Source organism: Cheilinus undulatus, linkage group 16, assembly GCF_018320785.1.
Source record: "Cheilinus undulatus linkage group 16, ASM1832078v1, whole genome shotgun sequence".
NCBI classification, from domain to species: domain Eukaryota; kingdom Metazoa; phylum Chordata; class Actinopteri; order Labriformes; family Labridae; genus Cheilinus; species Cheilinus undulatus.
Window position 1 is genome coordinate 17,297,574 of NC_054880.1, and position 14,105 is coordinate 17,311,678.

The 14,105-nt window shown below is 39.4% G+C and overlaps 1 protein-coding gene across 1 annotated transcript; it reads right to left on the reverse strand.

The window, feature by feature from the left end:
* Positions 1–512: 512 nt before the first annotated feature.
* On the reverse strand, positions 513–8,397 carry LOC121524484 (transmembrane protein 42). Its single transcript, XM_041809905.1, has 3 exons — positions 7,967–8,397; positions 4,965–5,111; positions 513–4,666 (listed from the first exon to the last, which is right to left on the reverse strand). The coding sequence occupies exons 1-3, from the start codon at positions 8,141–8,143 to the stop codon at positions 4,523–4,525; spliced, it is 468 nt and encodes a 155-aa protein (XP_041665839.1). The 5' UTR covers positions 8,144–8,397; the 3' UTR covers positions 513–4,522.
* Between the last annotated feature and the right edge of the window lie 5,708 nt (positions 8,398–14,105).

Here is a 14,105-nt window from a genome sequence, read left to right on the forward strand (position 1 = left end):
TAACTGCAAGACTTTGTTTATGAATGAAGTTCGATTTCGAAAAATCTAAAACTAGAGAAACGTTGTACTGACAAAATGGAACTTCCATTCCTATAGGGACACTGTCTCAGTGTTATGGTCTGCAAGAGGGGGTGTCTGAAATCTACGGTCTGCAGCCAGACTGCCTCAGGATAGTCCTGTCTATTTAGGAAAATGTTGCTGGCAGCTACTGATGATGTATCAGTCTTGAAGGGTCATCTTGAAGGAGAAGTATCTCTTTTCTGAGGTGCAAGTCTACGGGGTAGGGGTAAAAATCAGAAATGACTGGACCTTAAAGTACACCTGTTAAAATGGTACCAATCTCTTCATCTAATTCTCACCACAAAGTGGTTATTCATTGTATCTCCAAACATTTCACCATATTTTACTGATATTCAAACACCCAGGATCCTTAAACATGGAGGCAAAAACAAGTGGGAGGAAAACAATCCTATGAGAGTCCAGTCCTGTTATGAAACATCACTCAGCCAGCCTTTCACATTAGAACTTTATAATTACATTGTCACTGCAATCACATTTATAGGGATACATGTAAATCACATGATACAAAACTGCACAGCAGCCGTTAGAAGGACGTCTAACATTTTTGTGCATTGCTGCTGTTGGACATTAAAGACAGGCATTATAGCTACCATTATGCATTAATATTATGATATGTATCCAAAAACAGCAAAGTGTGATCTTGTATTGTTCAGCCTTTCATGTCATACACTTATATAGCTGCTTAATGCTTACAGAAACATCCCTCTAGTCGCTTATACTGCCATCACAATTATGTAGCTCAAAGCTCCCTCATTGTTACACACATCACAGTGTTATGAAATTTAGAGGAAGTATGATGTTATTGCACTGTCACCGAATACACCAGGGGATTAGGAAGGAAATGTTTAATGGATGTAGGTGTTTATTAAACCAAGAGATGATCGATGGTATACGTGACATGCAACAGAATAATATGAGATGCAAATGCAGGTCGGTGAAAGCCAAACAGGCAATGAAGAGGCAAAGTGACGTCTCTTACACCATAGAGACAGTTTGGCCACTTGAGCCAAGAGAGTCTAATAATATGATGCAGCTCTGCAAGGACGTCACTTGGATGTGGACTGACAATGTTGGAAGCTTTGGTGTGAGATATCTGAGTCAGGCCTTGGCAGGAACATGCACATACTGTATATATGATGAAATGGAAGACAAGCTGCCGCTGGAAACATCTGTCATGCTTGTATATTGAGGTTAAGGCTCAAGCTGTCAAGAAAGGCAAATAAAAAAGAAAAGAAAGACCTAGGCAGACAGTGAGTTCTGACCAGGGATGAGCCTTTCAGTGTTACATTAAGTTTATTATTACTCGTGAAATACAACTGCACCTCATTAGCTAAGTGCTCCTTTTATTACATTACCTCGAGCATGCGTTAAATGCAAAGTCAGTGTAGCTGCAGTGTAGGGTTATTACAGTGAGTGTCTTAGTAACTTAAGGAGATGTGAGTTAAGAAACCTTTGGTGATCTGATGGCTGTAATACATAATGCATAAGCTGATTGGTGGTGGCATCATGCATGTAGCCAGTGATGCTATTTGTCCATCGCTCATGAACAAATCCCTAAAGACTGACTGGGAATCAATCTGTATCAGCCCATAATTATGCAAACCGGTCCTCTTATTAAAGATGATATTATCGCTCTCTCCCATTAAAGAAAAAGGTCAACATATGTGAGCAATGCATTTTTGTTAATTAGCTGGGATTTAGACAAGGACAGTGATACCACTCTCATGTCTGCTGATTAAATATGACAGTATGATAAAACTAAAGCCTACATCCTTTGTTTACAGCTGGTGTTAAATAAGTGTTGATATTGTCAGTGAAATGTAAGATGATTTAACATTACTCTGATTTGTGTTGAATAAATTATCTCTTCCCATGAGAAAAAAAAAGCAGCACAAAAATTAAAGTACACTTCTGAGAAATATTTGTCACACTGCTGACACCACATAGCCATTAACACCCTCTGCTCGTCCCCATCCTCCAAGTTTTCCTCCTATCCCCCCTACTAGCAGCTTTGTGAAAGATTTAAGTTGTGACATAATCTTATGTTGGAACTATTTCAGCTGGTGCAACACTTTGAATCTAGTAGAGTGCAAACAGGACACATTTTAATTTGCTGTGGGCAACGAAATTTAACTCATTTGTTTATTTGGATTCAAAAATGTTTGTAGGCAGATTTTGTTTTCTTTGGATGGAGGGAGGCGGGCTGTTTCTTTCCACCACTAATTTGGCTAGGCTAAACTAACCAGTCATGGATATAAGATAGCAAACAAAGAGAGTAATTAGCTTAGAAAAAGTACTGGAAACCATATAAGGCTACTAATCTTAATGTAAAATGTTCTGCCTTTTGATTTGTAATTTGTCAAAAAAAAGTGTGGAGTTTTTGTTGACTCCTAATTTTGGGAATGCTAAACATTTCCCTCCTCATCTAGTCATGCTAACCTATCAGCCTCGTGTTTACACTACTGCACAAACATGAGAATGGTATCAATCTTCATGTCCACCTCTCAGCTGATAAGCAAATAGATTTAGCACTCAAAATATGTCATTATTCCTCAACCTATTTTCCTACCCATCCCAATTTTCTATCAGCACAAGAGTTGTGATTTAAAATGAATGACTCCCCAAAAGAAAAGTAAAGCTAGTGTTGTTTTTGCTTCGTTGTAAGCTCGTGGGTTAAAGATAACTATCTTTAAGAGCTTCAGGGCATCCAACTCTTCTAGTCTCCACTAACCAGGATAAAGCAGCTGCATTGTCGATCTGAAGTGAAGGCCGGCATCTCCTTTCAAGAGGTTTTAACAAGGTAGTGCCACAGCTGAGCCAGCAGTCAGTACGTTTACATGTACATTTAAGTTAAGCTATGGTTATTGCTTATTTAGGCCATTTGTTTGGACTGCAGTCCTTGTCTAAGTATTCAGCCACTACCAGAGACTGGATATGTTCATCCTATTTTCTTCCTGACTCTTTTGCATATTTATTATGGTTGAATTTCTATGTTAACCTCCTAAGACCTTATATGTGCATAGGACATAGCATTTTGGCTTTCCTACAATATAGCAGTGAATTCTGCTGAATTTTTGAGATAGTTGTTTAGGGAAAGGCAAGTCATTTGCTTTTAGTGTTAGTGAAATTTGCTTTGAAATTTTTTAGGAATTTTCAAAAGATTTTTAGGGCAATTTTTTTATATTTTCAAAAGTTTCATTTGAGGTTTTTATAAGGGGATTTGGAAATTTTAGAAATCTCTTCTTATATGTTAAGGGAATTTGATTGAAAATTAGAGATGTGAATTTCCTTTGACATTTTCCTGAATTATTATGGAAATTTGGGGGAATGTGTTTGGCTGTTTGGAGGAATTTCTTTAGAGAGTTTCCATAATTTTCCCTGAAATGTTTGGGGAATTTATTTGTAATTTTGGGGGGAGTTTGATTAGAAATTTTAATTTAAAATGTTCAAGATTTCTCAAGAATTTTTTGATGAAAAATGTATCTAGATCTTTTCACTTATTTAAGTTTCACTTTAAAGTTTGGAGAATATTTGAGGACTTTTTATGGTATTTTTATGGAATTCAAACAAATGTTTAAGAGTTTTCACAGACATTTATGGTAATGTTTTTGAAATTTTAGAGGATTTGTTTCTTATGTCTTGCAAATCTCTAAACATTTTATTTATAATTTTCCATAACCTTCAGATCTTTAAGGGGAAATTTAGTACATACTTGGCATTTGCAAGTTTTTGTGGTCCATCATATGCAGACATCATTTTTTGGTGAAAAATACTTCCTGTTCACAGACAAGGCTGAGCTTTTAAACTTATCAGGCCCCAGTTATCCAAAATAAGTGAAAGAGAATAAAACTACGCTCCAAATAAAAGTTTGGGTCTCAGGAGGTCAAAGTCTGGCTTGGAAGCTGTGAACAAATCACAGAATGTAGTGGCTAGTTTGGGGTCAGTTGAGGTGTGTACCTGCAAGAGTTAATCCGTTCCCAACTACATTATCTGAGTGGGTGAGTAGTTTGACTTCATACGTTGTCAGTTGGACTGATGTGTTTACATGCCTCTTAAATATCCAGTTTTAGTTGTACTGATATAATAAATTGACTTATTTTTAACATCATGTAAACGTACTGAGTGTTTTCCAGCCTGGCCAAAGTCTGAAACCTGAAAGACGAATAGTCCCTGATTTAATAAGATACGTTGTCTTTTCAGGAAGGACACAATAAAAGAGGAATTTAGTCAAAAAGGAAACATTTTGTTTAGAAAAAGTTCAACTGAAGACCAATTTCATAACAAGAAATTTCCCTTTTCTGCCAGAACAGTGCAATAACAATCAGTTTTATTGCAATTCTTTGGGTGTTAAAATCAAAGGAGATGCCGGCCAAACCTCCTCACTTACTGCAGCTAGCAGTAGTGATCCAGGCTGTACTGGGCTAGTGGAGACAAAATCACATTATTCATCCTTTGCGACTGTGTTTTGATGTCCATCCTGCGGTGAAATTCTCTGCAGTACCAACAGACCAGAGAAGGTCAAGGAGATCCCAACCCACCACAACGTTATCTGGGCTTCACCAAAGATAAGCTGCCCCAAGAAAGCCTGCAGAGGGAAACAAAATGAGTTAATTTATTGTCAAAGTTATTCAACCGCTACATTTCTATTAGCCAGTAAGGATGCACTGATGGACTCTTCTTCCTATAAGAAGTCTAATTCAGCGCAAAATGTTATTTCTGAATATGGTCCAGCCTAGTTTCTAAAATTAAGCATCTTATATCAGGAGGAAAGAAAGAAAGGTTACTCTGAAATTAACCTACACTCCACATCAATCTCCTCATCACTTCAAGAATGTAGCCTATTAAATGTTAAGAAAAGAGCACAAAGTGAGGTTGTTACTTACGGAAGATATAAAGTTGGAGGCGGTGGTGGTCACAGTGGTTCGGGTGGAGGAAGAGGAATACCTGAGTGCTTTGGCAAGAAAGGTCCACATCACAGCATTGCAGGTGAAAAGCAGTCCGCCACACAGCAGCCTCAGAGGGATATGGAGCTACAGCACAAGAGCACAAAGTTTAATAGTTGAGAAAGGATTACAGTGATTGTTTACCCGTGATACGTCATTTTCAGTTTTCTATTGTCATCCCTTTTGAACCAGATTCATGTATCTTGCTACTGTATCTTTACTCAGGTCATTTTCCCACAGGACAAGGGATAAATATCTGGTGAGTTGGTGAATAAAACAGGCTGGTGACTCTGGAGTCCTACCAGAGCACAAACAGCTGAAGAGTACCAAGGAGCATTGCAGAACACCACAGAAGGACTTTTCTGTAAAACTGTGGTCACTACATGGATCTTACAATAACAGATCCTAGCTTTGGGTCTTCAACTGCTGATACTGTCATCACTAATGGCATTACTGTCATACTTTCCTTAGTGTTTCTTGTCATGTTTTTATTTATTCTTTTTATAGACACAATTTCTTTGAATTTGACTCTTAACTCCTTTAACTCTTCATAATCTTCTCGTTTTATTTTTTTGTATTTCACTCTTATTTGATGCGCTTTTGTGTTGCTTTTCTTCTGATCTTTTATGCCAGGTTGTTGGTGCTGTCTGGAACAAGAATGTTCTTTGGGACAAACAAAGTTTTGTCTTATCTTATCAACATGCTGTTATGCAATTTCCCACTCTATGATGAAGGAAAAGCCTACTTATTTATGTTTTTTTGTTGACTGGAGACAATTGAAAAGTCAATGCATTAAGAAACAAAAAAGGGGATTTACTAATTAACACACAAAGTAGCAAGAGCTAAATAATATAAACTGATACATAAATCAACAGCTTAAGTCTGACAAACATGCATCATGGCATTAAAAGTAAATTAGAGTATTTAAAGTTATAAAATTACAATTGCAGCATAAACCATAGGTTAGACCAGGTTGATTGGGACATGAGATTGTTTTCTTACTTACTGGAATAATGAAAATAAAAATGTAGGTGTGTGGTTCAAGTATCAAACAGGAGCTTAACTGTGTAATTAATGAGGTATGGAAAATGGTACAATATCATGTATTTCATAAAATGTGTCAATGCTAATAAGTTGCTCCAACTTTTGATGCAAAGTTGTAAATGATGAATTGCAACAAAGCCAGTAAAATAGGTTTAAGTTCAAGCAGGAAGACTGTTTCATTTCCATTCATCCTTTCATTCATTAATAATTACACTCACATGTTTCACCTTTCCTGCTCCAGTAATCAGCTAGTATGGACATCTACTCACTTCAATCCTGAGTCAACCCATTCAGCCAGGATTTCTCTCCATCCAATCATGCTGTAGCTGTCATATTTTAAAATCTCCTCTCCTCTGCAGTCAGTCTTTTGTTTTAGTGCAACAGCAGCAACCCTCCTCCACCCCAGCCACATCTATTACATCTCATCAGTGTTCCATCCCACATCCCTTTGATACCAGTGCCAAGTCATCTTATCGGTGTCCAGGCCAGGCTCCTCAGAAGTTCATTCCTTATCTTATCCTACTCCGTCCATCACCACTACCACATGTCTAGACTCCATAGGGGTGTATGCTATCCTGCTGTCGCCCTCACTACCCCTTCAAGTAGACGAAGACATCACGATGGAGTCCATCCCCCAAGACATTTCACATTTTTAAACATTTCCAAACTTCTAAAATAATTCATTGTTGAACTTGGATTTTTGGAATAAGGTAATTTTCCCAAAATGTTTTTGTTTAAATGGGACAGCATATTTTTATGACTGAGACAGAAATATTTTAATATTTTAATATTAACCTCTTAAAAGACACCATTTTCGTATGTACTTTATGCTCCAAATAAGTGTTTCCCAATCTGTTAATGTGTACAGACCCCTAATCAATGACAAAAGTGTTCATGGAGAACTTGGACTTTTTAAATGAGTTGCCTTTTTCCTGTTGCTTGTGTATAAAATGCCTAGTAAAATCCTGATCACTTGTTTATGACTAATATAGTAACATACTCTTGCCTTAATAAAAAGTTTGTAAAATAATTCAAATTTTAAGCATTATTTAAACCAAAGTAAAGCAAGTATAAAGGAAAGAAAACAAGCTTGCCATTTTCTTAGAACATGATAAAACCTTCCTTTCTCCTGAAAGAGACTGGTAACATCTTCAGTTTTACAGGAATGCATCATGTGTTCGACTTTTCTTTATATTCATGGCATGAAATTCAAAGCTGTTTCAGCATCCCTTTATTTAAAGTTTTATGCAAGAACAGTAAATAAGATTTCTTAATAACTATGAAACAAAGCAAATATCTCACACTGCAGGAATGCATTGACCAGAGGTCCATAGTATTTTTCTGTCTTAAGTCTTCATGCGTTTAAAGCTTGGGTTTCAGCATCTTTTGTTTGGCACCATACTCTCTGCTATTCTAATTAACCTTCATCTTCACCTTCACTGTTGACGTGTCCATAGTGATGTCAGAAACATCTGCAGACAGCTGCCTGCAGATGTTTCTGACATCACAGTGTGGAGCCTGAAGGTCACACGCCAGAAACCTAACACTTCATTAAGAAACCATCCTTTCCCCTCACTTATCAGCGCCAAAACACAGGAACGAGACAAGTTCTACGGTAGGAAAATAACGCGATAGCACATAGCGTCACAACGATCGTACGAGCTGCAATGTCATTCAGGCACGCGGACACGGCACGAGAGCGCAGCTGCTGCATGGGCTCCCCAGATGGTGCTAATGCTGATGGAGTCAGGGAGGAGATGCAGGGGGGAGGCGGGGATAACCCCCCCAACTTCCTCTGTGAAAAAGAGATTACCTCGCTAGCAGGCGGGCACGCTGCATTATTCACAGCAGCTATCCTCACCGTGTTAATAATTAAATACACTTTAACGATAACTCACCCGGTCGCAGGCGGTAGTTTCGTCCGGTTGTCGAAATTTCCGCTGCTCTCCCCACGTCCGGAGTCCGGTTTCACAGACTCCCTTCAAATAGTCGGCTCCGAGGGAAAGCTTGGCCGACGACGACGCCACAGCCCCGAGGAAACCCGCCAGCAGTGCATAGAAAACTCCCGGGAACATGTTGACGATGACAGCCGAGGCACATTATTTTCTAATCCATGTTTACATCTCTGCTGCGGCTTCCAGTCCTGATGCTGATGGTCCGGGTTCAGCTGCCTGCATGGTTAAGCATTTGTGTGTGTGTGTGTGTGTTTGTGTGTGTGTGAGAGAGAGAGAGTGTCGCCGGGCACGTTTTCATGCACCTCCTACTGATGACCGTCCGGTGGCAGTCACATAACACAGTAGCCAACTCGGGGAAGCAATTTACCGGACTATGTCACCCCTAAGCATTCTGGGAAGTGTAGTTCAACTATTTCATAATCTTAACTGAACCGTAGACATAATATACGTATGTATATATATGTCTATGAATTGAACGATGACTTCATTGATAAAATTACCAAAGCGGCCATTTTCCTCTGACGTCATTGTCAGAAAAGGAAGCACAAATGCTATTTTTCATGGCATTTTAACATTGTATTGATTATTAATTCCTGGAACCAATTGCTGGAATATACATTGAATCAAACTAAATATAGCATTATTATTGATTGTAAAAATATCATAATAATTACAAACACCATAAATTGCAGCATTGAACCTACAGTAGGTTTAAAATCCCTGTAAAGTGAAATCAAAACTTGTGTCAACACACTAGATATGTTGCTGTAAACATGTGAAAACACTGAGATTTATGTATGACTAATTTCTAATTTAGATTATAAGAAAGTTGGTCACCTCTTTCCTGACATAGGTTTTTTTTAAATGTATATCCTTTTTGGAATTGACTATGGTAATTCTTTCGCTTTGATAATACTATTCAAGCCCTTTTCTGTTTGTTTGTATTATGTTGTTCAGTAGAGCTACCTTTAAAAACAAATCTGTTTTATGGCATACTGTTGTTATCTTAGAATTGTAGAAATGATAATGCCTGATGATGTGTCTAATTTTCCAGGATTAATGAACGATGTAGAGGCCCGAACCATCCTCTGCTCCCTTTTGGACAATTCAGACCTCAACTCCTCCTCTCCTTTCATCAGCAGCATCCCAGTCATCAAAGATGTTGTATTCACCGAATAAATTAAATTTGAATGATGAAATCATTCATTGTTGTATTTAATTTGCTATTTTGTGTCCTCAGAGAATATGACTGCTTCATAGTGCTATGTTACTCCTCTCATGTAATGGCTATGGTGCATTAATTTGGAACAGTGTAAAGATTTTCTGCCTGTAACTACTTTAGAAGTTCCAAAGGTGTCAGGCTGAGGTCAGGTAAGGTATGGAAGAATATGCTGGTGCAGCACTTTACCACGTCAGCCTTGGCCCTGTACTGCTCTGGTCTACTGATGGTGTTAATTCAGGCCTGCATCAGGCCCATGCCCCATCTCTTCAGGTATCCTCACAGCTGACCCCTCCACGGTGTCTTGACAAGCCTACCTGGTACTGGGCACCCAGTATGTGGCTGGATCAGGCCCGAGGAAGCACCCTAGGTGCACAGAAAATGTCCAGGCCTCACAAAAGTATACACCCAGAAGGACCAGGACCGGAAAGACTGTCTTTCGTCTGCATGCTCAGATACCAGGAACCCCACATTGTCTGGCTCAGCGAATCCGTCGCCCTATGAGTCAGCAGATCAGTGGATTACGCTGCCAAGGTAGGTGAACTGATCCACAACTTCCTCATTCTCACATAGACAGACACAGGTTCTATGGCAGCATCCAAGACGTCCCCAAATGCCTGAATCTTTGTTTTGGCCAAGACATGAATTTCCAACACTTCAGCCTCCTCACTCAGCAAATTTAGAGCCCGCACAACAACATCAACAGTCTCATGGATTACAGCATCATCAGCAAAGTCCAGATCAATGATCTGGACATCACCAAACGATACTCCACAGTTAAGCGCCCAATTATCCAGTCCATTCTGGTACTGAAGTGCGTGGGTGCTAAGGCACACCCAGGCCTCACCCAGAATTAACTGGGAAGAAGTCAGAAGTGGAACAACTACACTTTACAGCCCTTTACCAGAATATAGGGTGGACTTCAGCTGGATGAACACACATGGGATCCCTTGAAGCTCCAGAATCCTCCAGAGGGTATCTCTTACCACCGAGTTGAACGGCTTTGTAAAAACACAAAATTTAAAAAAACCATAGACAACAACATATGTTAGGACTTAATCACATGTAAGCATTCAGCCACACATTAGCTAACAGGAATATTTTCCAGAATACGGTGAAAAACGAATGTAAGCTGTACTCTGATGTCAGAAATGTTTCAACTTGAATCCCTTTCATTTGCCCCTTGTTTCCCCCAATATCAGACAATATTTCATTGATTAAAGGGGACATATTTTATCTTTTTAAGACAAGTTTATATTGGTCTCAGGAGTCCCCAAAACATGCCTGTGAAGTTTGTTGCTGAAATAAAACACTCCAGTAAAGGACTTTTGCATGTCTAAAAACTGTTTCAGCCCTTTTCAGAACGAGCCATATCTGTGGCTTTAAATGTTAAAGAGCTGTCTGACTCTGCCCCTAGCCACGCCCCTCTTAGGAAATGGATGTGGCACTCCTGATGCAGACACTTTTATCCAAAGTTTAGGACCTGACTAGGATTTGAACCATCAATCTTCTAGACTAGAGTCAGCAGGATAACCCACTGAGCTATCCAGCATCTCAGCTAGCACTTGAGAGGATCAGTAGAGGAGGGCGGAACTTTCCTCCAGGTCGGGGAGGGACAACCAAACCTGGGGGCGGGTGCTTACTTCCCATGTGAGGTCATAAGGGTTAAAATCTAAGAACACCTTGTTTCTGCACACATTTTCTGAAAGGTGGAGAAAGAGAGGGGGAGAGGGAATGGATTTTTCTGGTACTTGAGGGGATTGTGGACAGGCCAGGGGCACAGATTTTTGTTAGAAAAGCCTGAAAAAGTTATTTTTGCATAATAGGTCCCCTTTAAGACTGTTGGGCTCCCTAAATTTACACTTTAAAGTCATCGACTGAGGCGTTGCCGTCATAATACCTGGGATTAAAGACATTAATCAGACATAGACAGTGAATGAAGTCCTTCCTTTTATGCTCTTGTGCTAGAGGACAATCAATGCTAATGTTCTGTCCTTGAGCGTGGGTGTAGAGAACAAAGTATGACTCCAGTTGATCCAGACCTTGGCATGGACCTCTTTTCCCCTCAGCATACAGATGAGCAGCATTAAAAAGACTCAGTCTGCTGAATACAGCAGGTAGGATGAGTGGAGTGGATGGGAGGAGCAGGTGTCGGCAATTTACATCTGAGACTTTCCTTTAGAAGAGATGAGAGCACAAAACCAGAGCACAAGTTCATTATTCTCCAATTAGAAATGAAATGCAGAGGCATTGTTGTGAATGTAAGGGGCTATACTGACTGTTTTAATCTAAGAATCAAGCAATACAAGTCCAGCCCAGATGAAGATAGGCCTGCCTGCTAAATAGTTCACTGACAATTCACCCTCTTCCCTGAAAATCATATATGTTGAACTTTAATTTAAAAATCTACTAAAGAAATAAGCCATAGAGTGTAGATCTCTTTTTGAGCCAAGTTGTAAACAAGTTTGAAATGTCTATTTCACAAAAAAAAAAGGATAAAAGGAGCTTTCTTTTTCCTAATGAGTCCAGAAGGTTATCAGGCACAGGTGAGCTTGAAGGGTTGTTTAATTGTGCCTCAAACAAGAGGAATTTACTTGACTCTAATAGACTTTGACTCGTCAACCACCTATGAGCTTCTCTTTAGCAGACTGCTGATCTCTTTTTGGATGAACTATTTTTTAATTCTTTATAAAAGCAGCTGCTCAAACTTCACAGCAAGTTGAGAGTAAGACAGTCAGAAGAAGGACTCTCAGGATTATTTATCCTTTCTGATGCTGTGGAGCAGAGCCAGATTGATGACTCCACATTATAAACATTTGATATTTTCTATTGCGTTGTATTTCATGTTTTAAAGGTATTCAATGAATATAATCCACCTGGTCTGAGATTCATCTTCTCGTGCAGTTGGACAGCATTTTCTGGGGTCTGAAGACACTAATTGTCCAAGTATTGAAAGTGGAAATTTTCCCCATTCTTGTTTGATATACAGTACATCTTAAATTTGCAGGGTTTTCATTGTTGTGTATGCACCAGACATTTTCAATGGGAGACAGGTCAGGACTTAATTGTGAAGCCAGGCTGTTGTAACATGTGCAGAATGTGGCTTGACGTTGTCAAGCTGAGAAAAGCAAGGATGTCCCTGACAAAGAACCTGACTGGATGGAGGCGCGTTGCTCTAAAAGCTCTACCTCTCAGCAGTAATCATGCCTTCGCAGATGTGGAGGTTACCCGTGCCTAGGGCACTAATACACCCACACACCATCATAGACTCTGGCTTTTGAACTTCATGTTGATAACAGTCTAGATGGTTCTTATTCTCTGTAGCATAAAGGACTTGACGGCCATCATTTCCAAAAACAGTAGTAAAAGTGGGATTGTCAGACCACAGCACACCTTTCCACCTTAGGTTAGTCCATCTCAGATGAGCTCTGGCCCTCAACGGTGCTCCTGGATGTTGTTGATATGTGGCTTTTGCTTCACATGATATAGTCTTAACCAGAGGGATTAGAGCTAGAACTTTAGGTGTGCTTCCCTCATGCAGGTGATCAGTACTCCCAGTGAGGTATGAATGGTATAAATTAAATGTTTTATCGCTGTTTCAGCAGAAAACAGGGATGAGAGAGTAGGGGAGAGACATGCGGGGAAAGAGCCAGAGGCCAGACTTGAACCTGAGCCACACATGAGGTGCAACCTAAAGCTATCTGCGCCCTGAAATACAGCTGTTTGACACAGTAGTCCTAATTACTTTTATTCAAAATAGCAGCTAGTAAATAAAATTAAGACATTTACAAAATACTTATCAGAGTTTAAAATATTTTTCAGATATGATTGAGCAATGCCCCGTGTCTATTTCAGAGGTGCTGAGATGGAATGAAGGGATAAGTACACTTCACCTTAAAAGGGAATTTGGGGTTAGGTGGAAAATTTAATTTTTAGTAATAGCATCAATGACTGACATGTTTGAGGCCTCAAAGACTTATCTATGACAGTGAGATGGTGAACACACAGGACAGAGAAACTTAAAGCTGTCTTATCATTATTTCAGCCTTTATTTCATTTTACATTATAACAACTGTCCAAATATCTTTGGGGAAAACAATCTTTGCTTTGATTTCCTGCTGACGACATAGTCCTGCATCTGCAGAAGCATCCCTGTTTGGATTTGTACTTTTTTACATGCCATTTAACATTAAAATAACAATTTAATCTACTAATCTAGTCTTAACTCAGTCTAGAAAAATCCTTCAGTTCTGTGCCCCCCCCCCCCCTAAAGCTCAGCAGTCCTTAATTCCCATAAGAAATGACATCATCTATTAGGAGTGAGCTCATCCTCATCCTTTCTCTGGGGCCATGTGTAAACCCAAATAACTTTCTAGCCAGTAGATGTCTCTAATGTGCTTCACAAAAATATGTCCATATTCATCTCAAACCAACGTAGATTAACTCACTCTGAACACTGCATTTTGTTTCCTGCAGCAATGTAGCAAACTGAGGCAACAATCACACTGAAATGTGACCTTTAATGCCTTTTGATGGCATGACATGTCATTTAAACATCATAACCTCTGTGTCTTAACATTTCTGAGCAATTAAGTTTTATTCTATAGAGATCCATTTTTGCAGTATTGCTGCTCTGAATGCATCTGCATGGGTTTACCTCTATAAACTGATTTCCACTGATCACACAGTCCTTTAAGGAAACTAGACACACAAAAACAACAAGAAGTAATAAAAGTAGCTCTGCAGGATCCAGTGTGGGTGTGAGTTAGATGTCCGGATATTAAAGCCGTGAGCAATGACAGTGCAGGAAAGAAGAATAAGATGTTTCTGTCACAGTGTCCTCAGCTCTCGTCTCACTGAAAC